Genomic DNA, 25,136 nt, shown 5'->3' on the forward strand with positions numbered 1-25,136 from the left:
AGTGTGTGTTTGTGTGCGCGTGCACTCGTCTCTGTCGCTGTTATTAGTTATTAATAGATGATGATGTGCGAAGTTGTTTGACCTAACTGACACCTAAAAATAACCCTTAAACCAAATCTTAACCCTAACACACACACACTCACTCTCTCTCTCTCTCTCTCTCTCTCTCTCTCTCTCTCTCTCTCTCTCACACACACACACACACACACACATTCATTCACTGATGCGTTTATGTTCAACCTACTGAGGAAACAGGCAGTTTGGTTTCTGTGACCCTTCATCCCACAGTCAGATCTGTGATCGGTGAGTTTAACAACGACTCTATTGTCCAACCAGAGCTGCTGCTGCTGCTGCTGCTGCTGCTCCAACTTCGCAACCAGCAAACTAACGGACCTCCTGCTCCACACACAGTGAGTTCTAACTGTTGGATGTAAAACGCGCGGTTGACTGGCCTGAAGTTATTTCCCCAGGAGGTTGTTCCTGCAGAGTCACGTGCAGTAAGTGGTGGAATATTAACTTGAAGTTCTCGTTTAGAGCATAAATGATCGATGGTTTTCCTTTGGTGCTCCAGAGAGCGGAGCCGAGCGGAGTGGGACGGACTTGGATGTTACTCAGGATCTCCCGATGCAGCAGCAGTAAAGATCCACAATCACATCAGCAAAGAAAGCACCATGGCCAAGGTAAATACACGCAGTGGTTTTCTGGAGAGTGTAGTGAGTCTTGTTGTCACATCCACAGAGCTAATGAATTGAAAACACAGCAAAGACAGACTTTATAATCCGTGCAGACTCTTTTTGCACTTTGATTCATCTTTTTAGAGACTTCAGGGTCCATGTAAAGCTGTGGCCAATCATCTTTCTCCATATTTCCTATTTCACTTTCCTGATCTGTTTACCTTCCCCTTCATTGCTGTGACCTGGAGGCAGAAATATTAAACCCAAAGGGCTGTATTTGCTTTGACAGATATTAAAAATTTATATTAGAAGCAATTGCAGAAGATAAACAGGATAAACAGGAAAATTATGCGCACGTTTTCAAAGTGTAAGAATATTCAGATGAAAACGTCAAAGTTTTAATCTGTTCATAAATCGACATTCTACTGCAACAGATGACTCTGTTTTAGATTAACTGATGAATTGATGACCTGAGAATAGCAAATTCCATTAATCCTAAAATCCTATCTACATCTTTCTTGTTTTATCAGTGATATAATGATGTAAAAAGTCACCTTCACCCCTGAGAAGCTGGAACTTTTTTTTGCTTGATATGCGTCTTGAATGAATAATCCATCATAATTATTTCCCTGTGAATGAACTAATTAATCAACTGTCATTTCTGGTCTTGTGGAAAATGCCAATTTATCACAAATTCTACTTTATAGTGTATAATGCTTATTTTGCAATGTCTTTATCTGTGGATAAAAGACATCAATGAGTCAAAAGTATAATTTAATATTCTAAAATAAACCTGTAAGCAACAACATGAAGTTGAATCAATGTAAAATATACAAGTTTTTAAAGGTGTCAGTTTAAAATGGATCTTCTAGTAAATATTAACTGTTATAATCACATGTTGTTATATCACAGAGTAATGGGAGTATATATATATATATATTAATCACTGTAGTTGAGCATGATCATATCTGATGCTTTCAATTTGTCCAACTTCTACGTCTGGACAATGATTAACTTGCGAATTTCAGACTAGCAGGAAGTGTGTATTTGCTGCATGCCTCCTGTTCAATGTTAGAATATTGATCCACTCTCAGTTAGAGCGGGTGAAACTATTAATGGAATGAGCAGCTTTGTATTTACAGTATATTTAAAGTTGTTGTTGAATTAATTATGTTTAAAAATAAGATAATTCTCATCCATCTCATCATCAAACTCTACCCTTTGTTTCAGAAACTATGTGGGACCAACTACCCGACCAGCATCTGCTTCATAGTGGTGAATGAGTTCTGTGAACGCTTCTCCTACTATGGCATGAAAGGTATGTGAGATTCTGTCTGGACGACATGTGGGGGAAGAGGTAGACATAAAGAGCAGGAGTCCGTATTCACAGAGAAGCTTCAGGGTCTTTGAACACAACTGTAGAAAAGGCTCTGATGTAAAGTTGTTATAACTTGTGATGCTCAGATTGTTCAGATGATTACATAGTGTGAGTCAGTGAGGTTATGGTGATGGCCTGATAAGGCCGACGTCTTCTCACATGACTTCACTTACTCTCACATGTCTGTCACATTGCTTCAAACCATTTGCACACACACACACACACACACACACACACACACACACACACACACACACACACACACACACACACACACACACACACACACACACACACACACACACACACACACAGGATATGGGCTTTTTCATGCCATGTTAACATGGCATGAAAAACAGCCAATATCCTGTCCAATTGTTAAAAATTAACACACGGCATCAGTGTCATACTGAATTTGGATAATTAGAAAAAAAACAACAAAGATCAAAAGCGTCCTCAAGTCTCTTTCTTCATCACTGACTTCAACGGGTAATGTGAGAAAATGGCTGTCTTCATGTTTCGGGGGAAGGTCCGTCTGCCACAGTGGGTCCCAGCTAATGTTTGTGTGTCTGTTCACAGCCGTGCTGACGCTCTATTTCCTCAACTACTTCCACTGGGACAAAGACCTCTCCACCGCAGTCTACCACGCCTTCAGCAGCCTCTGCTACTTCACACCCATCCTGGGAGCGCTCATCGCCGACTCCTGGCTCGGAAAATTCAGGTGAGTCCACCACCAACTCACAGCTGGTGTCGAGCCATGAGATCATTTACCATGAACTTTACCTTCACTTGAGAAGTTTTGAGATATGTGTCAGTCTGTCCTCCCAATACAATGGAGGTGATGAAGTCAGTAATTCAGCCCTTTAACCTCGGAGCTTTGTCCAAAGTGTGTGACACTACATATTAGTGGAGATGAATCACCCTGACCACACACACCACACACAGATACACACAGATCTGGTATAATAGTAAGAGTGCAGCTCTGAATGTACATAATCACAGTTTGCTCCCAACAGGACCATCATCTACCTCTCCATCGTCTATGTGATCGGCCATGTGGTCAAGTCGGTCGGAGCCATTCCCACTGTGGGAAACACCAATGTGCACATGTGAGTTACCTCGAGCTGAATCAGTCATTTTGATCTGTGCCTCTTATAGGTCTTTAAAACAACCTTTTTCACTTCAGCAATCAGTGAAAGACTCCAACTACTAATTATTTCAATTTTAAATCCATGTATTCTTTTTTTCTTAATTTAAGATCTGACAATGAAAAATGCTCACCACATTACCTCAGTGATCATGATGAATTGTCCAAAACCCAACATTTTTCAATTGACAATAAAACAGTAAAACAAAACAAATCCCCTCATCTGTGTAAAGGATAAATATTTAACTTTTCTGTATGATCATCAAACTGAATGTGCATCATGAATTTCCACATCTTGCATTAGCTCTGTGTTTGTGTTGCAGTGCTCTGTCCGTGGTCGGTCTTATACTCATCGCCTTCGGCACCGGAGGAATCAAACCGTGCGTGGCAGCATTCGGAGGAGACCAGTTTGACGAGGAGCACGTGAGTCACTTTCTCTCTTTAGTGCGAAGCAATGAAAGCAGCGTGGCTTGTGTTTACCGTACTCAAACAATACAATACACTGCACTAAGTGAAAGGACTCAGTACAAGCCATTTTAGCGGATGCAGCTCAGGAGGTAGAGTCCACAAACCAGAAGGTCGATGGTTCAATCCCTGAACCCCTAAATTGCCCCTGATGGATGTGCATATATATATATATATATATGTATGTATACTGGTAAAAAAAAGAATCATGCAGAACAGAGCTTTAAAGGTCCAGTCTGTAGCTGAAAGGGATCTATTGGCAGATGGAATTGGCCCTTTATATTTACATCAGGAGCAGGTCTTCTCTATGGAGGCTGCCATGTTTTTTACAGTAGCCCAGACTGGACAAACCAAACAGCTTTTGAGTTTTTATGACAACTGAAGACTACCACAGGTTCTCTAAATGTTTAGGAGAGCAATGTTTTTCCCCGGGGTCAGAGGAGACCAAATCAGAGCTAGGAGCAGAGTGAGGGACTTATATTCAACCGGAGAAAAACTAACAATAAATGAGATTTCTCGGTAGACACTGGACTGGTAAATATCTTATTTTGTTTTTGCAAACACATGAGTCATATCAACAATAAAAATCCTCCCTGTGATTCTGTCAGCTTGTTTTTCTGCCCTCTAGTGGCCTAAATAAATAAATGTAGCTTTATTTAATCATTGTCAGAGCAGAAAAAGTCATGAAAACGGGTCAAAAATAGATCGTACGAAATGCTATGAACACCCAATCTTCAGATCATATTTTGAACCTATTCTGAAATCTCACACCAATATCATTTTAACCAAAAATCTGACTTAAGGTTTCTGCTGATGATTCTGTTGATCACCTGCAGGTCAGCGAGAGGCAGAAATTCTTCTCCATTTTCTACATGTCAATTAACGCTGGAAGCCTCCTGTCGACTGTGATCACACCCATACTGAGAGGTGAGCGTTGATCTGAGGAACCTATTGCCGTCCACTCTTTGATCCGGGCGTTGCCGTTAATGCTGGATTTGCTCCTGCAGGGGATGTGCAGTGTTTCGGTGGCGACTGCTACGCTCTGGCCTTCGGGGTTCCTGCCGTTCTGATGATCGTGGCTTTAGGTGAGTGTTCAACCAACTGCTACAACCAATCAGGTGTCAGTGAGATGTGTCGACCTCTATTGGACAGCCATTAAATTTGGTTCATGTTTACCTCATGTTGAGTTGTAACCACTCTGTTGATGCTGTGACCTTTCATCTCGCACCATCATCCGATTGTTTTATTGAATTTTAGTTTGTCCTTAACTTTGGTTTATGACCACGTAGCTATAAAACTAGCTTTATTTCATGCTACGCATCAATGTAACAGTGCAACATCATTGTTGAGAGCATGTGAGTTTACTGATGCCGAAATTTAGTTCAACTGTGCTTTAGTATCGAGCTGCAAACAAAAATGTTTTTTGCAAAGACTTCTCAAATTAGGTTAATATAGATAATATAACATTCTCAGACAAGATATTTCACTTTTAAATATTTAAGGGGGCCAATAAAAAGCTAGCAAGTAACAGTAAATATATGAGATAAGAAGTAAATAATCAGTATAAATTATGTGAAGTGAAAAACCTGTATAAGAACATTCTATTGTCTGCAATTGTTTGTTAATATTAAATGAAACTTGAATTTAGACAAATTAGGGTAAAAATATAAACTAGATGTAACATCTTTGTGCTTAAGAACTGACTTACAGAGAAAATAATGATACAACAATGTTGTATCAAAAAAAACCTTTTCTTTCTTAGAAAAAACATGAAATCATTTAATTTGTATGCATTCAGGAAATTAATAAAAATTCCAAGCTGCAATTTGAACATTTCAATCATAAAACTGTCTAAATTAAGTGTCACATTTCAGGATCCAAGCTTGTTTCAGGCGGAGACCATGTTTGCACAGTGTGAAGTCCAGTCTGGGCTTCCTGTTGTTTAAGGCTGGGCCACATACGTCCTGACATTCAGTTGTCTCTGTCTGTGAATCCCCGTCACCACTGATCCTTGTGTGGTTCACGCTCGGCTGAAGGCTCACAGTGAAAACAAGCAGTGCTTGCAGCTCTGCAGAGGCCCTGAACACATCACAACGAGGGCGAGACAAAGTGGGGGCTTCAGCCTCGGAGGCCTGAAGTGTGTTTACTACAAGTGAAGTGTTTATTACCCTGAACCGTTTCAGGGTAAGAGAGCAAAAAAATATGTCCTTAAAAGTAAAACTCTGTATCTCATCTTAATTTGTGGGTTTATTATTACTGGCTGAGCAAATGTTATCATTTCTTTTAATTTTCACCTCCAACATAAACTGTTTTCTTCGCCTCTCTGGCTCCGATCTGACTCTCCATCGGTCTTGGGCAGTTGTTTTCATTGCTGGCAGCGGGATGTACAAGAGGAATCCTCCCCAGGGAAACATCCTGTTGGAAGTCTGCAATTGCATTGGAGTGAGTCATCTCCCACTTTCCCTCCAATCTTATCAGACAATTTTCTCTGTCTTTGCTGTCAAGAATCATTGTGCTGTAATGTAGCCATGAATCCTGTGTCCACATTACCGTTTTTATGTCCTTTATTTAATTTGGTCTGCAGTTTGCCATCAAGAGCCGCTGGAGGAGCTCAAAGTACGTCCCCAAGAGGAAGCACTGGCTGGACTGGGCTGAGGAGAAGTACTCGGTAACAGAAGGGGGACTGTTATGACCTCAAGATTTGTATCTGCCCCACAGTCTTTTTCTTGGAAGACGTCAAAAGAGCGTTTGTGGTTTCCGTGCATCAATAACACACTGTGGCTCTCTGTGTTAACAGAAGCGTCTGATCCAGGAGATAAAGATGGTGCTGCGGGTGTTGGTGCTCTACATCCCACTGCCCATGTTCTGGGCTCTGTTCGATCAGCAGGTATGTGCAGAAAAAAGTCGTATGAACAACAGTCACAACATTAGTTTGTCTGGTTAATGTGTCCAAGATGAAGTTAAAGAAGCCTCAGATGACAATGTTGGTCCAACATATTTATCCATTCTGAAATATTTCAACAACTTTTGGATGGACTACTGTCAAATTTGTACAGATACAGAATGTAACACTGGGAATATGATCCTCTGCCTTTAGTACAACCATTGATGTTATATAAAGATGGACAAACCTTTGTGTTAAAACTTTTCTTTAGAACAAAATCCAATGCCATCAGAATAATGTCAATGATTTTTATTACATTTTTATAGAAAATTTTAGTAGCTTGGATACAACCAAAGTAGTAATTTGGATAAATAGAAATTAATTCTCTTGATTTTTTTATTTGACCTCTACATTTTAATTTTAAACATTTGAAGAAGACATCACTTAGATTTCAGAGTTAAATCAAGAATCAGATTTAGTTCTGCTTGGTCGTACAGACCTGACCAGTCGGCACAGTCGGCACAAGGTCAAACGCCTGGTGTCCGTTATCTTATAGAATCTCTTAACAATCAGTTTTTTTCTCCTCTGACCAAACGCTCAACACAACCATGTGATTAAAGCAAACCTCAAAGCCACGTTCAGCTTTCTCACATTTCACTCTTCTTGAGTTCAAACGATTTTTTCAGTCCCACAGACCTTTGTCTTTCTCAGAAATACGTGGCGAGTGTTTGTCAACTCCTCATCATTGTCCTCTCCAGAAGAACAGACCCGTCTGTCGTGTGTCGTCCGTCACAGTCGGTGTTTCTCTTGTTTTTTTTATTGCAGGGTTCCCGCTGGACGCTTCAAGCCACGAGGATGAACATGGCTGTTGTAAGAGAAATAACACTGGCGTCAACATTTTTACAAAATCTGATAACATCTTTTATTATTGCACCAACCCAGTGGGTGGGTTGTGACATCTTTCTGATTGCACAAGCTCTCAGCCTTCGTTCGGGAATCATTATATTCCAGTAAATCTTTGTTTATGGCCTTGAGAAAAACTGGTTTAATCATTACTCATCAGATTCATGGAGTTAAAGTTTAGGCATCTGTGCTGTAAAAGCAAAAATCATGTTTTTTTTTGTTTCTTTAGGGAGGTTCCTTCATTATTAAGCCGGACCAAATGCAGGTATGTGCTCCTGCGCTCACTGGGATGTAGCTTGTGTACAATTTCTCACATATATCAATATATTCGGTCTCATGGAAGCTTAATCATGAGATGTAAAGTTCATTCTGGATCTTGAAAATGCTGCTTTGTGAACTCTCACTCGCACATTTGCACCGACACATACACCTGCTCTGGAGAAACTGGGATCAGTGCATATCTCAAAGCAGCTTAGCAACAGTGAATAACTGATTTACACTTAAAAATGAAAACCTTCCGTATATCCAGAAACATTCCATGTTTGTGGCATGAACGATTTTCGCCTCGGATGAAAACATGAGTACGTCTTTAACACAATAAATCGGACTGATGTTTGAGTGATGCTGTCGTCCTCATGAAAACACTTTTACAGCTTTTTATCGCCACCATATTTCCTTCTGGCAAATTAGAATCTGTCCTTGTTCTTGTGTTACTTCAACCTTTATGCTTTTATGAGTCGTTTACAGACTCAGTTAAATCTGCGCCTCCTCCTCCTCCCTGCTGTTTAGATGATGAACGCTCTGCTGATTCTTCTCTTTGTGCCCATCTTTGACCTCATCATCTATCCGCTCATCGGCCTCTGCAGAATCCACCTCACGTGAGTCGACACCTGTTGTTGTGGATCCTCGGGACTTTATTGCAGACATGAATGTTTAAAAAGCCTCTTAAACCGCCACAATGAGCCACACGACCTTTCTTTTATATGCAGGGATACGCCTCGGAAGGGGTAATAACAAATGAAGGTGCACACATACACAGCACTATTGTATGCACCTTTATTACCCAGGGACACATGGTTTAATATGTAGAATAAATGATCACATTTCATCATTTATTTCCCAGGAAAAGAAACTAAAACTGTATTTAAAAGTACAAATGTGGATTTCCGTGTGCAAATAGCACTGGGCTCTTTCATAATTACTCATTTAATCCATGTTTTTTTAGAGAATGGCGCCGGTTGAAAAGGATACATTTATAACAGATGGAATTAAGTCAGTCAATAAGGTCAATAAGGACACTGATGTGGAAATCGCTCAGATTTAGAAACAGTAAGCACACACTGGGCCTGGAGTCATGGAGGAGGCGTAACTGTCTGTCAATGACTCTCTCTGCCTTCAGGCCTCTAAAGAAAATGGCTGCAGGGATGGTTTTTGCAGCGCTGGCCTTCGGAGCGGCCACACTGGTCGAGGTGAACGTCGTGGTACGTCGGAATCTTGAATGTTTTGAGTTAATGCAGTGAGAGGAAGCGGAGACGAGTCGTACATCTTTAGTCACTGAAGCTTGTACTTTCATCCCACTGTAATGCCTGTAATATAACATATCAGTGAACTATATAACGTGGTTAATATGTTTTTCTCTTATAATAATAACAAGGTCTTTCTATAATACTAATTCTAAGACTTTTTTCTCTGGTGTTTATCAGTGTGGTGCTTTGATTTCTCCGTCTGTTAGAAAACAGTGGTGGATCCTGCACCCTCAGGGAAATGTCTCGTGCAGACCTTAAACCTGGCAGGAGGTGATGTCATGGTGGATTTTGCTGGCAGTGACCTGTTTAAAGAGCCGATCCCATACCTTCAGGTTATTACACTTATTTGAAATGATTTTATAAAGTATATTCTGGGTTTTTGTCTGTTTTCCGTGTCAGGATCGCAGACTCTGAATTTAAAATATGAAGAGAATAAACAGGGATCAACTCATACCTTAAAAAAGATCTGAAGGATAAAATTATAATTACAACGTGCACAGTATCAGAAATACTGCACATCAAACATAAACATGAGTCTAGGTATGTAAAGTGTTGACTCATAATAATAAGATGTTGGTGTTTGTCTGTGTTTAAGCCCTCGAGACATTTATGACTTTGTATTTACATTTGAATTAAAGCACTAAGATAAACTTGTCTTCACCAACTAGTGTCAGAGCCTCCAGCTACTTTCTTTCTGTTTTTCTCAAGAAACGATGAAATCTGTAAGAAGTGGAACTCTGAATTCACTTTTTCCCCCCTTATCTCATAGTAATACAAACTATTTTTCATTAAATTATGACATAATTATCGTAATATGATTTTTTTTCTTGTTAAATTACGACTTACTTCTCACAATATTATGACTTTATTCTTGTAATATTTCAGAATTATTCTCAAAATCTCTGGGTTTCATTGCAATATGGCCCCGACACACCATTATTTTAGAAAGTATGTTCTGTGACATTTCTGATTTGCAATTTTGCATCTTCAAAAACTGTTTACATGTTAAAAACTCAGCAGAGACCGGAATCTACCTCCTCCAATATTCGTGATGAATTGAATTTCCTTGCTTCATTGTAAAGAACATGAAGATCTGATCTCTTTGTGTCAGGACCCTCCTCAATATGAAACACTTCCACTGGGGTCGTCCAGCAAAGAACTGACAATTCAAGTCACTTTGAATGGAGAAACTTCAGCGTGCAACCAGACGTTTGAACAACAAAAGGCCTACACCCTCATCATCTACTCCCAAACTACAGGAATCCAGTGCAAACTCGTGAGTGCAGTGAATGAAAACTTGCAAGAACTGTATTTTGAAATTCATAGAACAGAAATCGATATTATTGTCAGAAACCTTTATTATGTCTGTTTATTTATCACCCAGGTGAATGACTCCATTAAGAAAAATGAAAATGGGAATCCTTCTCTGAGGTCAACTTTGTTTAATGTTCATTTTAAAAATAAACCTTTTATCATAGCTCAATTTACCTAACTTTAATCAGTTCTTAAAATTCTAATTCAACAGGTTTCTCAACACGCAGCCAACAGAAATGAACCTAACTGTGGGAGACGTGACTTTCCACGTGGCCCCCGGTTACAGCATCACTCCAGACAAGGCTGTGGAGCGGGGAGAGTGAGTGCATCTGCTCTGAATCAGCAGAAAGAGCTAAAATCAGGAAGCCACCGCTCGTCTAACTGCTGTTTAACCAGCTCCTGTAAATCAGTTCCACCTCACAGTAAAGGTTTCTGTCATTGGCCTCTTCAAGACAAGAAGTATTATCTCAAGAATGCCTGGAGGGAATTTTTTTCATATTTGGAACAATTATCAAGTTGTATTCAAAGATGAGCTGATTAGAATGTGGTGGTCAAAGTTCACTCTGAACTCATAATTCACATTTTTGGTCTATAAATGCAATATCCCAAGAACACCTCCAGGGAATCCTTTCCAATGTGGTACAAATGTTCACATAGACTCACTCAGCTGATTAGAATTTGAACAGTTCTTGGTTTGGTGAACATGATACATCAGGAAACCTTTGAGGGAATTTCTTCAAATTTGGCAAAAGCATTTAGTTGGACTAGAGAATGAAGTGATTAGATTTTGGTTGTAAAATGTCAAGATTTGTGACCTCACACATTTTTTTTTTGCATTATGAATTCAATATCTCAGAAAAACCTCTTAATTTGGTACAAATGTTCACTTAGACTCAGTGATGAACTTATTAGATTTGAGTGGTCAAAGGTCAAAGCTCAAGCTCATTGTGGCCTAACAAAATATGTTTTTTACCTTTTGAACATGATATATCAAGTCTGCCTTCAGGGATTCTATTCTAATTTTGACCAGTTGTCAAAAATTGGACTCAGAGATTAACTGATTAGATTTGAGTGGTCAAGGGTCAAAGTTCGCAGTGACCTCACATTATTGTGGATTCATATATCGGGAACACTTGGAGGGACTGAAACTGCATTCGTTGGCGGAGGCACACAACCATAGGGGGGTGATTTTAGTAGCTTTTTATTGTCATCTTATGCTTTTCTATTTTGTCTGATTCATCTCACCCTTCTTGCACCGCTCTCCTGCCTCTGTGTAGATACCCATATGTCAGCTGCAGCCCCCAGTCAGAGAATTGCTCTGAGTTTAACCTGGGCGTCTTGGACTTTGGAGCTTCCTACACTGTCATACTCACTGAGGTCAGGATGCTGCTCACACAAACAGCATTCTTTTTTTATGAAAGATTTTAAAAGTTATCCGGACTCACAACACCATCTCTATGTGCTTTGTCAGGAATCAGGTCAAATTGCAGCCAACAGGGTGGAAGACGTGAGAGCCAACAACGTGAACATTGCCTGGCAGATCCCCCAGTACGTGCTCATAACGGCTGGAGAGGTCATGTTCTCCATTACAGGCCTGGAGTTCTCCTACTCACAGGTTTGTGACTGATAAGGTGATGACCCTGTAGACTTTAGATTTCAGCCAGGTCTCTGAGGAACACAGTGGGCTGTTCTGTCGGTATAACCGATAAGCCAATAAGCCAATAACTCATCCAAATCATTAACCAAGGAACGGACATTCCCCATAATAAGCGTATTATAGATTTGTGCCCCGTCCAACTGTTTGATTCAAACATTGGTCATTTGCATAGTCAGTGTGTTGACGCCATCAATATTTTCCCCAAATTGTGAAGTACTGTGAAATAAAATCTTGCCTTTAGATTATTTGACATCGCTTCCTCAACATCCTTTCTAAAAAATAAATTTGTCTGAAGTAATGATCCCATTTGATCAAACCTTTGACGATGTCTGACCCTGAGGTTCCTTGTTGTCTTGACTAACACTGGATCTCTCCTCCTTCAGGCTCCGGCCAACATGAAGTCAGTCCTGCAGGCCGGCTGGCTGCTCACCGTCGCGTTTGGGAATGTGATAGTGCTGATTGTGGCAGAGGGTGCGGGACTGGAACAGGTAAGACTTCAGGAGGTGTTACAGGGAACGTCAAAACCCCTTGAGAAATACAAGGAGGGTAAACAACTTGTGTATTTTCTGTGGTTTGATATTAATTATTGTTGGAAATACTAAATTATAAAAAGACAAATTTCCCTCTGGGGGTTGTCCAGCCATGCAGATATTTTTGTTACCTTTTTGCATTTCTAACATTATAACTTTCAGATTTTGGATTTGCTGTGACATTCAGTTCTATAAAACACCTTTTCATTCCATTAGTGGAAGGAGTTCCTGCTGTTTGCCGGCCTGCTGTTGGGCGTCTGCATCATCTTCTCCTTCATGTCCTACTTCTACACCTACGTTGACCCTGATCAGGTGGAGAAGTTGTACCTGGACGACTCAGGGAAGGAGGGAGACGACGATGTCAAGATGAAGAAAAAAATCCAACGACATAGACCTGAACAAGACGGGGAAGACCACCAAATTATAATCGTGCCACATAACAAAGGTGAAGTATTTCAGATTTAGACAAGCAGCCATCATGAAAAGGTTTTAAGTTTCTTTTAGTTTTTATTTCTTTCTTTTATATTCATGTATTTTTTTGTGAAAATGTTGCACTAAGATGTAATAATTTGACTTTCTTGTGGTTTAAAGTTTAATATGTCATTTCATATATTTTGTGAAAACATTAACACTCCAGTCACTTCGAGATGTAACAGTCCACCAGAGTAATACTGTTTAAAAGAGGCAGTGTGTGGTTTCTCACACCATGATCAATAGTGTTTTTAAAGATAAACGTCTGATGTTATATGCTGTATATATGTGTTGCAAACTAACACTAATGTCAAAAAACACAGATCCGATTGAAAAACTAAATTTCACAAAAAATCTTCAATCCCTCTCAGTTGAATCGAAACCAGGTATTGCCTATTGCCACTGAGAAGTCTTAGAAATTACATAAAACTTTATTTTACAGTGCACTGTTGTGTGGTTATATTTTTATGTAATATTGGAAAGTATAAAATACTAATCTTTTTCACAGAAGACATTTGGAAACGTTGCAGTAAGTAAAGCACAGGTGTAAATATTAAAATGAAAGATGGCTGAACGTAGCTGCTTCATTTTCAGGTTCCTGGATGTTCATATTCTTTCACTGTCACACTATCATAGCTTACAGAGCTGTCATTATTTTTTAAATATTGTATATGTGATTTGTTTAATGTGCTTAAATGTGCAAAACCAACAGTTTGGTCCTTTAGTCTTTAATTACTTGATGGAGATGTTTTATTCAGGTTAACGTGTACATTTTGCTGCTCCCTATTAAGTTCTGTAAATAGACTGATGTGTTGTTAAAACTTGTTTTTGTGCTGTAGGAAGTTTTTAATGAAGTTTAAAATGTACATCCATTCTTTATGAAATTGAAAATCTGTGAATATGCATGTGGACGTCGGTAAAATAAAATTTGCGTCAGTGGAAAACAAACAGGAAATAACATTTGGCAAATAAATTGTTGGTGACATGATAATATTCATTATATTTGTAGACGCACACTCTTCCTCCATTTCGTCTGAGACTGTATTCAAACATTTCATTCATTGCTCCTTATGCAGCTTTCATCAATCATCAAACCATTACAATCCGCCTCCTGTTCCCATCCAATGACAGTACACTTACTAAACAACCAGGAAACATTACGCACAAATGTTCACATCCCAGCGACATCATTCTGCATTATTTGGCTGATTAGCATAGTAAATTGATTAGAGTGGTCGTATTTCTTGCTGGGGAATAAGCAAAGAGGATTAGTCTGTGTAGGACAACAAAACGAGGAAATGTCCCAAGCCACTCGATGGTGTCGCTCGTCGCATTACAATTAGTTTTGGTCTGCGACTTCTCACAGCTGGGGTCAATCTCCGGTCGGAGAAAAGTAGGGTGTAGCTCAGTAATAATCTTCAACTCTCCTCTGTCACTTCTTACTGACACCAAACCATTACTGTAAACTCAGAGGATGGATTTCTGCAGCGAAGGATCTGCAGGTGGATTTTCCACCAGCTCTAACTCACTAAACTCCACTGAAACTTACATGCAGACTGTGCGTGGAAGGCGAATATTAAAGCTAGGATGGTGCAGAGGCCCTCTGAGTTCCTGTGTGCCTTTCCAGTAAAAGCTCAGTGACACGGGAGATGACATCAGGATGCACCAGGCAGTCTAACAGGTCATTAGTGGTTATTATTGAATCCTGTAAATCCTCTGAAGATGTTCCATCAGCACAGTCACATGCTCCACACGGATTCAAACCAGGGCTGTGTTTTCCCAGCTGGACTCTGACAGCAGACGCAGGCTCAGTTCTCTGTGCTGCGTCCGAGCTGACAGTGAAGTCCTCTAGAGATTTGCCTCCTCGGATCCTGGAAGATTTGACCTCCACATCTTTCGGGGTCGTCTCCCTCGTTTCTGTTGAGTCGTCTTGCTGACAGCGCACAGAGATGAGATGTGGCCCGAAGGGAACGCTGAAGGGTGCGGAATCCCTTATCGAATCAATGTTTTTCCTGATTTGTCCACTGGAGTCCCGTTTAGCAGGAGGGGCGTCTCGGGGGTCCTGGGTCAGTTTGCTGCCGCAGAGGATCTTCTGGCTTTGAGCACACGCTGTTATTGCCAGGTTCAAATACTGCATGTTCTCATTATGGGATGCCACTCCTTCCTGCAGAAACATGAAACAGGCAAGCTGTGACAGAGTGTTCCCAAAGCTGCAAAATAACCACAAACTGCTACTTTTACATCCAAATGTGAAACTGCCATTATTTATTCATGAATTATTTGTGTTTTCAAATCACGTACCTCTTGACATTTTTAAGTTCTTGTCCATTAAAATATCAACTGTACTTTAGTCAATTTGTTTATAGATCAATAAACTACTTTGTAAATAAATATATTCATGCACATTTTACTTTTTAAACTTTAGTAAATAAAGTTTATTTAATGCAGAGCAGACTCACAAAGTGCTTCACATTAAGAACATCATAACAGTATTTATAAGCAATAAATCTAGATATAATGACAGAACCATAACAATGTATGGACTCAAACGCTACAATACACAAGGTAAGATGAAGGCCAATATGAATAATTATGTTTTCTGTAGTCTTTTAAAAGCTTGTTATCCTCCATACATACAGTCTTCTATAAGGAACTCCCTGTACAGCAAGAGGTGGGTTTTACATAGAAAATGTCAGATGCAGCTTTTGTATATCTCAACGTTAAACAGAAACAAGAACCTAGAAATCAACAAAAAAATTGTTGATATTGATATGAGGGACTAATTAATAATAACAGCATTATTTTGCTACCTCTGTTGGATTGAGCCAGTCGTCAGTGTTGTCGTCGCTTCGGGCACTTTTCATGGCGCAGACAATCGCCTTGGTCACCGCTTCACTGACTCTCGCCACATCATCTGCTTCCTGTGTAGGAACAGAGAGTGGAGCACAGCAACACGCCGCTCTGAGAAGTGCACATCAAGATAATTGCACTGAATGATACAGACACAGTGTCGGTGTCGGCTGCAGGCAAACTTTGTTGTGTCTGTGACCTTGCAGGCAAAGCTGCACAGGGACTCGCTGTTTGAATAAACATTTGTCTGGTGGCACGGAGACTTTTGTTCAGGCAGCACACACTCCTTGATGTCCACATACACTCATCATAATGACAGGGAATCTTTTACTGCCAGACCTGTTCATTACTCAAAGCCGAGAGGAGCCTTTATCTGGGAGCAGGGGCTCGTCGGGGGGGGCAAAGAGGTGGAGAGCTAACGCGCCTCTTATTTATTTCAGACACGGAAAGTCATGGAACATCTTTTCTATTTTCTTTTTTAGGTAGTGAGCCGAACTTGTCGGGATGCTGGGGCTGCTTACCAACTCAATCCAGGAGTTGACGCTAACAGTGACGGGATCCACTGACTCCACGTAGTGCCACCAGTGTCTGGGAACATAAAGCACCTGAGGAAAGAAGATAAAATGGATTCACAGTTCAGAGACGTCACCAACTCCTCTCCTCTTTGTCTTCAGGCCTGAGATTTCATTACTTGTTTGATTGTCCACTAGATGGCAGCATACACCATCATCCCTGGATGTTGGTTCACCCATTCATAAAGTGACTATTTAAACGGAGAGTCTTATTGATTCTCTGCCTCGTCAGCAGTCTTGATTCATTCATGGACAGTTGGTGGAGCCATTTTTATACAACTATCCATTCTGTGTCAACAGCTATAGTATTTACAAGTGTCTGGTGAAACAACCACCTATGGCTTTCAACGGTTTGTAAATCCCAGCTCATTGATTGTGACAAAGGCTGTGAGATAGTGCTGTTGGTAGATGTGTTGTTGCTGGAAGCCAGAAAACTGACCTTCTTCCTTACGATTCGATTGAATCATGAAATCAATTACTGGGACACTTAAGTTAAATAGAGCCATTGTTGCTGTTATCAGGAACATCTGGGCCTTTTCTAATGTGAAAAAAGGTCTAGACAGCTGTGCTCAAAATCACTCAAGACCTTTGACCCTGGGATCCACGTAAAGGTTGAGCCTGAATATAACTGAATATCTCCGGGGTCTGCTAGCTGTTCGCTAGCAAAGCTGTGAGAAGAAATCTGGTGATCCTACAGATTTGAAAACATTCTCAATGATTCCTGTGATGTCGTTAACAAACCCTAATGACAAAGTAAAGTCATTGACTATTATAATTAACTATGAATAAAAATAAAACACAAATGTATTTATAGCTTGAATTAAGAAAATACATAGGGTTAGGCTAATCTGTATCCTGTAAAATAAAAGTTTTCATATCTTCATAAGTCTGTAAAAGGCAGATTTCTTACAGGCTTACAGACAAGTCAGTCATGCTCTCGAACAAAAACACCCTGGAAGACTTGAAACTATTTTTAAAGTAGTCTCTGAAAACCAGGGCAGCTTCTGGTTGCACAACCTCTCAGTCATTACTGTGCCTACTCTGAACTCACCTGCTTGGAAAGCAGTACTGAGGACGGGGACTTGAGTGACCAGTCAGTCGATCTACTGAACCACACGTGATCCTGTAAATTCTCTGCTTGATAAGACGTCAGGAGTGATGACCTGAACCTTCCACTCCATTTAATATAAAACCTCCAAGCTGCTGAAGGTGAAACACTGTAACTGAGGAGGCCTGAACTTAATTGCAACACAAGTCACGACCATTGCCTTACTTCAGGCTTTTACGGTGGACAGCACAACAAATAAATCTCACAGTTGAGTCTACTTTTACATGTTGTGAGCTTAAGGACCAATAAAGCTATATTTTATGGTTATTGCTTCTGTGTCAAAAGCAGTTTATCTCATGAATGTAGAGTGACAGTATTGCATAAGATCAAACATCAGTAAATCACTCACACTAGGTTTTCAGTGCCTTGTAGATATGAGCAAGATTTTTCGATTTTTTTCCCATACAATTAAGAATGATTCAATTCAAAAGGCATTTTCAACTTCCAACTTAACAGAACAAAAATAAAGCCTGGATGAGAATTTGATAATTGTGTATGAACAATGTCTTTAAAAGGACAATTTGAGTAATGACTTGAATAATGATTCCCATCATCATTCCTCATGAAAGGAAAAAAACACCTTAAGAGAAGCTGATTCATACAGCCAAATATACAGCCATGTTTTTTTCTTTGAAAGAAATCAGTGTGTCTACATTTGCTAGCAATTTATTAACATCCTTTGGCTGTATGTATGTAAGCCATAGACTTTAATAAGATGGACGACACATCTCCACTTCCTCCCACTATCCAGAAATCAAGATTAAAGATGTGGCCATCTTGTGCATTTGGAGCCAGACTGTGTGCAGTAGCTATAGAGGTCTTGTAAATACTATGTCAGAGAGCTCTGACCTGTCCTGGCTGCAGAGTGACGACGTGGGCCCTGGCTCGCTGAAAGTTGGGGAACCTCCCCAGGTCTGGTTGAAGCACGTCCACCTGGCTGAAGACACTGGACTCCTCGAAGGGGATCCTGGTTGGGTAGAGTTTGGAAGTGTCCTCGGGAGGAAAGAGGTGCCAGCGTTTCCTGCAGAGAGGAAACATCCCCATGAGATATGAGTTCAGATTAAAGAGCACACAAAGGCTGTTGTCAGATATTAATTCAGAGCGGAGTCAGTAAATGACCCAGCGAGTCGTAAATTCAGGCTGAGTGGCTTGGCCAACAACGCAGCTTTCCAAAACTGTAAATAAACTTTAATGCCCTGTGACAGGGCGCAGTAAAAATACAGATCATGAAAACATTTTCAACAGTGATGGACTCAGATAAACAACACAAATATAGGAATTACATAATGTGAAAGAAAAACATTCTTCTGAATTGGGTCAATAAAATACAGGCAATTCACACTGTTTATAATATTATTTGCTTACTGGTTACTACCGTGGAAAAATAATAAGAACAAAAATAGCAGAAGTTCAATATTCTGAATCCTGAGAGATGATATAAGCTGATGGAGCTAACTACAAAATAATCGGTGTAAAAGAATCCACTTTTCTCTAACAACAAATTCTCATTGTTTCTGATCTATGGTCACAAATGTCATGGAATCAATCAGCAGTGTTGTACTTTCATGGATCAGCAGTGTAGAACAACTGCTCGAGCTGAACTTCATTCTGTTTGAGATCAATACCGAATAAAAGAACCAATTACACAGAGTGAGATCAACTGTTGCACTCTGGGAGAAGTGAGATACAACTGGAATTACCAACTCGCAAACCAGTCAAGTTTGCAGTTTACTTCCAAAGTCATGTAAAAGATGTAGTGAAGACTTTTAAAGGTATGCTAAAAATGTGATTTTGTCATAATCAGTGTATGATTTTTGAATTATTAGCACCACCAGAATCTAATCAGTTCCCCTCACGGTCTGTTTCCGTTTCCCTCCTGCTCTGTGACAAATTAACTCTTTCTCAGAGGTCAGAGGACGGCTCACATTCTGTGTGAGCCGTCACACTACCCTGCACCTTGGTTATGTGGTGAACGGGCAGCAAACCGCCACCGCTATCATTGGTTTGGTGAAATACAGCTGTGACTTCATGGGATCCTGAACCTCCTCCCTGCTCCGTTACAACTCTCTATAAAGAGCACAGAACCATTATCACAGCCATGAAAGAGCAATGTCATTTTACTTTACACCTCTCTGTGGATGTATCTATCTCTATTTTGTTTCTGGTGCCTAAATTGGAAATCAGTGTACGACCTAAGACTAGATATTAGTATTGACTGCACATTCAGTACTGCACCCAGTAAACCATATTCAATACACATTTTCACCTCCGCCAATGAGATTACGTTTTAACCCTTGTCCGTTTGTTCGTTTGTTTCTTTGTGAGCAAAATTGCACAAAAACAACTGAACGGATTTCCATGAAACTTGGTGGCAGGATGCAGTATGGGTCCTTGCTGAAGCATTATCAATCGTTTTGTCTTAAACCGGAATTCAGGAGATGATATACAGGATTACCAAACTATATTCTCCAGCTTCACTAGTTTATTATCTCATGTATTTGCTGAAAACTTTTCTTAAAATAGTACATTTTGTCATGAAATGCTGCATAGTTTTCAGTCGATAGCCACTGTTTGATATAACTGTCACTTTGTTTGAAGAGTGAGCCAACAGGGATAAGGATTCTTTTTTTCTGTCCAATCTTACTCTCATGTTATGAAAGAAGATAGAATTGAGTGATTTCTATTTTCTCTTTGCCAGTGGAGCTTGAAATCTTTTGTGCCTGTTTGTTAAAATTGTATTTCCACGATTCACGCAGTTTGATTCAACTCCCAGAACATATTAGAAATGCATCCTCCTATGACGTGTTTACAAAACTGCTCAAACTGTATTTTTACGGTTTTGCTTTAACTTAATTTCAACCATGTTTTTTCTTTTTTCTTAATCCTCGATTTCACCCTTTATTAAGAGTTTATTGTTTTGACATCCTTTACTATGTTCTGTTTTTAAGCTTCTGTTTTAAAGATCTTTTTCATGTGAAGCACCTTGAGCTGCACTTTATGCGATGAAAAGTGCTATATAAATAAAGTTTGTCATTATCATATCAAACACTAGTTAACATGCAGATGGTGCATGTCTCTTGCATTTCATATTTTTGAACACTATTTGTCCTTGATCTGCAGCAAAGAGCAAAACACTACTTCTTACTGCACTGACAATTTGACCATATTACAAGTTTCAAGGCCACAGGTTTTGCCTCAGTTTTGATTTGGGCTGCATTTAATTAAAGCCTTTGTTATGACTTGAAGCCATATTGACAAACCACTGAGGCAGCAAAATGAGTGATGTTTTTATTTAAAGTCCCGTCGATAACATCAGAGTGGGTGCATATTAAATGATGCATCTCGCTTTTGTCCAATACTGACTGCATTCACACATGTTTTAGAAACAAACATGTACTGTTGAGCTGTGTGGCTTATTTCTAGCTAACAAAATTGGGACCATTTTCAACTAAAAATATGTTAAAAGGTGCAGCAAGTTCAAAGGTATGCAAGTCATATTTGTGAATAATTTAAATTAGAAAGGTTCAATCAAAACAGAGATAACAGACATGATATCTGTAACTTGATCGCATCAAGAATCCAAAAAGTAGCTTGAAGGTGTAAAAGAAGAGTCAAAAGTAATACCTACTGAGGTACTTTAGGTATCCGTTTATGTTAACTTGATTATTTTAATCACATAGGTCAATTATTCTAAGGAAATCAGCGATTAAAGACAGTTTCATCTAATCGCAAACCATACATTTTTTTAATTTTGCTTTTTAATTGCTCGTTATACACGGATGGATTTATAATCTGGCTACTTTGGTGCATAAAAAAGCAGCAAACACATGCTATGATCCGTCTTACCGTCCTTGCACCTGTAGTACCAGGTTACAGCCATAAGAGTCCAGGTGGCACGGTGTGTTGGCCCCTTCTGCGCCAATCCACAAGGTGCTCTCTCTCCCATTGCGCCCCTCAAAACCGAAGTCGGACCATTTTACATCCTGCAACACACACACACACGAGCGCGCACACGTGCACACACACACAGTCAGATTTTTAAATTACAAGTGTCATTTTTTGTCTGTCACAGCTCTGCTCACAGAGGGACCCCCACCTCATCAGCTGCTTTGACAGGCTCTATTATGGGTGACCAATGGAGGTCTCTTTGTGAGAAACCAAACTACAATATTTGTCATCTTTCCACAAAAACTGGCCTGTCAATCAGGTCCTGTCAGAGCACAAAGGTTTAGCAATCATAGCAGCATCCTGAATAAGTCATTACCATATATGCAGACGGCTGTAAATGACAGGCTGGTCAATGTAGCCTTCAGGCAGCCCTTTCCTGGCACAATTTTTCCTTTAGAAAGCCCATGTCTGCCTGTCTCAAAGGCATAAGACAGGCGGGTAATAATTGCAGGTGGATGTCCAATAAAAAATGATCAGAGATAAAAATGAAATGAACGTGTGGCAGTGGCTGGAGAAAGGATGGCATTTTTTATGTCTTTACCTAACACGGGACAATAATAGCTGCTAATAGAAAGTTGTTACGTGAGAAAACTTGCCATTTTAATTGAAAATGTCAAAACAAAGGAAAAAAACGTGAACAAAATAACAAATGGACACTATTTTGGCTCTTTAACATTTTTTCATTTAATTTTTCATTTGTTGATAAGCTGAAGCTGTTGCAAGCTGATTAGAAGGTAATAGTATGGAAATGATCATTTTAAATTAAACATTTAGAAAACTGCTTTTCTATCTGTTTATGACAATTTAAAACAATATTTGGTATTCATAATGGGTTACTGCTCTTCAACCCTTTTGATTACAGTCATAATGCTGGTCTCCTTTAAAAGTCTTTAAATGTTACAGCCAATGAGTCAGAATGAGTAGAAGAGACACTGAACCAGTTACAGAGGCACAACAAATCTTTTTTCACATATAAGGCCTGTAGTGGTACCACTTTGGAGCCAGAACCACAAGTCTGAACCAGTTCTTTGTTAACAGCTGTTGTGGTGATATGGGATCCTATTCACAGAATGAGGAGACTTCGCTTCAAAAATGTGACATGGTTGTGTGAACATTGAGTCCGGTACAGACCACAACCCACCTAAAGTAACACCATTTGAGCCAATATACCCCACAGGTGGGATGGTATAATTCAAACATGTAAATATGTACGCAGGAGGCTGGTTACCTCAAACATGAAAGGCTGATCTTGAAACAACGTGGCGATGTATTTGTAGTCAGCGTAAGCCCAATACTCTGAGCACGGGAATTCAGAGAAAGGTCCAACATCTGTCCCACACTGACCCCGGGTCCAGCAGAGAAAGTGCTCCAGCTTGGCCTCCACATATGAACACTGGGTTTCAAACAGAGGGGCTATGAAAGCAGGAAGAAAAATAGAGTAATAATTGGAAAATTGTGAGAAAATTCCGTAACACAATTTAACTGATCGATGCTAAAGGAAACACAAACCATATACCAGAATCACAGCGCTATATATCATCACTTTTATGGAAAAAATAAATGATTTGCTTTTGTTTCAGTAAACAAAGTGTTTATATAGTTGAGTGATGGCATGAATAATGAGCAATGTCCTCCTGTTAGCCTGTCAGCTGCTGCTGAAAAAGATTTAGAAATCGAATTAGTTTGCTTTTATCAGAGGACACGCTCCCTGTTATTCATCACAGGAGGAGTCATTACTGTAGCTGTTCTAGAGCCACTAGGACGGCAAAATACACCAGATGCTTGAAGGCAAAAACCCGCATTCCTTTTTTGGCTTGTGTGACAGCTTCCGATACTTCATCAGGTCCCACTAACAAGGTCTAATCTGTAAATGATCACTTGTCAAAGGATGAACTACACAATATCGCTGGCAATTATTATGTGATCTCTGAAAATTGGGTGAAAGTACGAGATTGCTCTGTGAGGCTCTGTGCAAAGATGTTACTAAAAAACATAAAAATCATTCATTTACCATATTTATCAATGATTTCTACATTTAAGAGTAGGCTTTGGCCAGACATTGGTCGATAATGTCTGACAGTGGAGTTTAAGTCAATGGACAGCTTATTCAGGACAAAATAAAAAACAGGTTTAACAGGTTTTTTTAGGACCTGCAAGGGTGGAAATATCACTTTAAATTAATTGTTTTCTCATAATGTCTTTTCTTAAATGTATATCTATCTATCTATCTATCTATCTATTTATCAATTATTCTTTTGCTGATTTCAAATAGTCTAGACTTTGCGGGCTTTGTGGGTAGGCTGTTTCTTGCTTCATTAACCACACAAGAATTATTTCAACCCAGACCTGTCTTCATTAACCCCCCGTTCTTACTGTTGATCTCCTCTTTTCTCCCGAGTCTAAATCGAATCAATTTGTCGCTGAGGCAGACGGACAGGTGCTCTGCCGTCCACTGGAGCGCTGGCCAGTCACAGGTCATGTTCATGAAGACTGCCGGCTGCTGGAGGTGACGCAGAATCCTCTGGGTCTCGTCTGTGCTGAAGGGTTTCATAGCGTCAGAGGTAGCCATGGTTTGTAGTTCACACTGGCAGTGGGCAGAGTATACCAGTGGATATAAGCCAAGATGGTTCTGTAGATGCAGATTTTTTTTTTGACAAGTTAAAACAACCATCACCTTTTTATTTATGTGTTCCTCACTTGAATTGTCTTGAGCATTTTTCTTGTTCATTAATTTTGTTGTCATTTTACTGCTTTGATGTGTTGAAGATTTCATGTGACATAGCTCCATAGTCATTCATTTAATTTGAACACTACCTTGTGTCCCACCACCTGAACGTGGTTGTCTGGCTTCCTGGTCACATTGCATCCTGCTCATTGTTATTTCTCCTATATTTACTTTCCTGCTTTGCTGTCAAAGCAACTCTCACTTTTTTAAAAGCGCTATCTAAATAAGTTTATTATTATCATTAGCATTATTATAATAAAATTCAGCATTGGTTTGGAGTCAGTGGGTCAATGAAAGAAAATGTGTTTATTGAATATTAATATTCATTTACAATATAGAAAGCTTTAAAAATATAGTATAACAAGGTATAAAACAGTTCATCCAACAAGATTAATCAGCGATTAAATGATCATTAGTTGCAGCCGTCGCTTAGTTAACTTTCTTTAACTAGCATTCATGTCACTGGTATCATACTTTCTAACTCCTCTAACTCCTCTAACTCCTCTTGTCCTCTTAAAAGAAACATGCGGCCATTTTATTAGCATACTATTCTCATCATGAGGCACCGTAATGTCATTAAACATTCAGATAATGTGGCTAACGACACTTTACTTTTATCACACAACTCGGACAATACTAGTTAGCTGCCTTTAGCAAATACCCACGCTAACTAGGAAACCTCCCTGTTTGTGTCGATACATCACGGGGATGCTGACGTTAGCGAGAACCGGAGTCTTTGAGGATTTCTGAAAAACAAACAACAACTCACCTTGTGCTACACGTGTAGTCGACTCTCAGACGGAAGTAAACAAAAGTCACATGACAGTGCGGGGGAGCCCGCTTACATCTTGAGCTCCTCACCCCGAAGCTGCTCCATTCGGGCGCAGCGGCCACAGCAACAGTCCGATTCAAGCTGACGGGCCGCAGGAGCCAAAATGGCCGCGGATGACAACAGCTTCCACTTCCGTAACCGTCTCTGCTCGC

At 39.8% G+C, this 25,136-nt stretch overlaps 2 protein-coding genes across 3 annotated transcripts; one reads left to right on the plus strand and one right to left on the minus strand.

Annotated features, from left to right (window-relative positions):
* The first annotated feature begins 463 nt into the window (after positions 1 to 463).
* slc15a2 (solute carrier family 15 member 2) lies at positions 464 to 13,760 on the plus strand. The gene is given in 23 exon segments (XM_034573888.1): positions 464 to 680; positions 1,905 to 1,992; positions 2,632 to 2,773; positions 3,069 to 3,161; positions 3,523 to 3,622; positions 4,501 to 4,591; positions 4,672 to 4,749; positions 6,024 to 6,106; positions 6,249 to 6,332; positions 6,462 to 6,551; positions 7,374 to 7,418; positions 7,681 to 7,716; positions 8,241 to 8,329; positions 8,851 to 8,932; positions 9,184 to 9,309; positions 10,089 to 10,253; positions 10,362 to 10,408; positions 10,503 to 10,610; positions 11,569 to 11,668; positions 11,763 to 11,906; positions 12,332 to 12,436; positions 12,695 to 12,850; positions 12,852 to 13,760. Coding segments are annotated over 23 exon segments (2,238 nt in total). The 5' UTR covers positions 464 to 548; the 3' UTR covers positions 12,906 to 13,760.
* hspbap1 (hspb associated protein 1) lies at positions 12,983 to 25,061 on the minus strand. 2 transcript variants are annotated; one of them, XM_034573891.1, is made up of 8 exons: positions 24,922 to 25,061; positions 23,801 to 24,056; positions 22,656 to 22,840; positions 21,326 to 21,462; positions 18,329 to 18,500; positions 16,321 to 16,404; positions 15,760 to 15,870; positions 12,983 to 15,113 (listed from the first exon to the last, which is right to left on the minus strand). In XM_034573891.1, exons 2-8 carry the CDS (start codon positions 23,994 to 23,996, stop codon positions 14,532 to 14,534), a joined length of 1,467 nt encoding a protein of 488 aa, XP_034429782.1. In that variant the 5' UTR covers positions 23,997 to 24,056; positions 24,922 to 25,061; the 3' UTR covers positions 12,983 to 14,531. The 2 variants fall into 2 exon arrangements, with proteins under 2 accessions (XP_034429782.1, XP_034429781.1); XM_034573890.1 differs by lacking the exon at positions 24,922 to 25,061 and adding an exon at positions 24,818 to 24,884.
* Between the last annotated feature and the right edge of the window lie 75 nt (positions 25,062 to 25,136).

Source organism: Hippoglossus hippoglossus, chromosome 21 (assembly GCF_009819705.1).
Source record: "Hippoglossus hippoglossus isolate fHipHip1 chromosome 21, fHipHip1.pri, whole genome shotgun sequence".
NCBI lineage: Eukaryota > Metazoa > Chordata > Actinopteri > Pleuronectiformes > Pleuronectidae > Hippoglossus > Hippoglossus hippoglossus.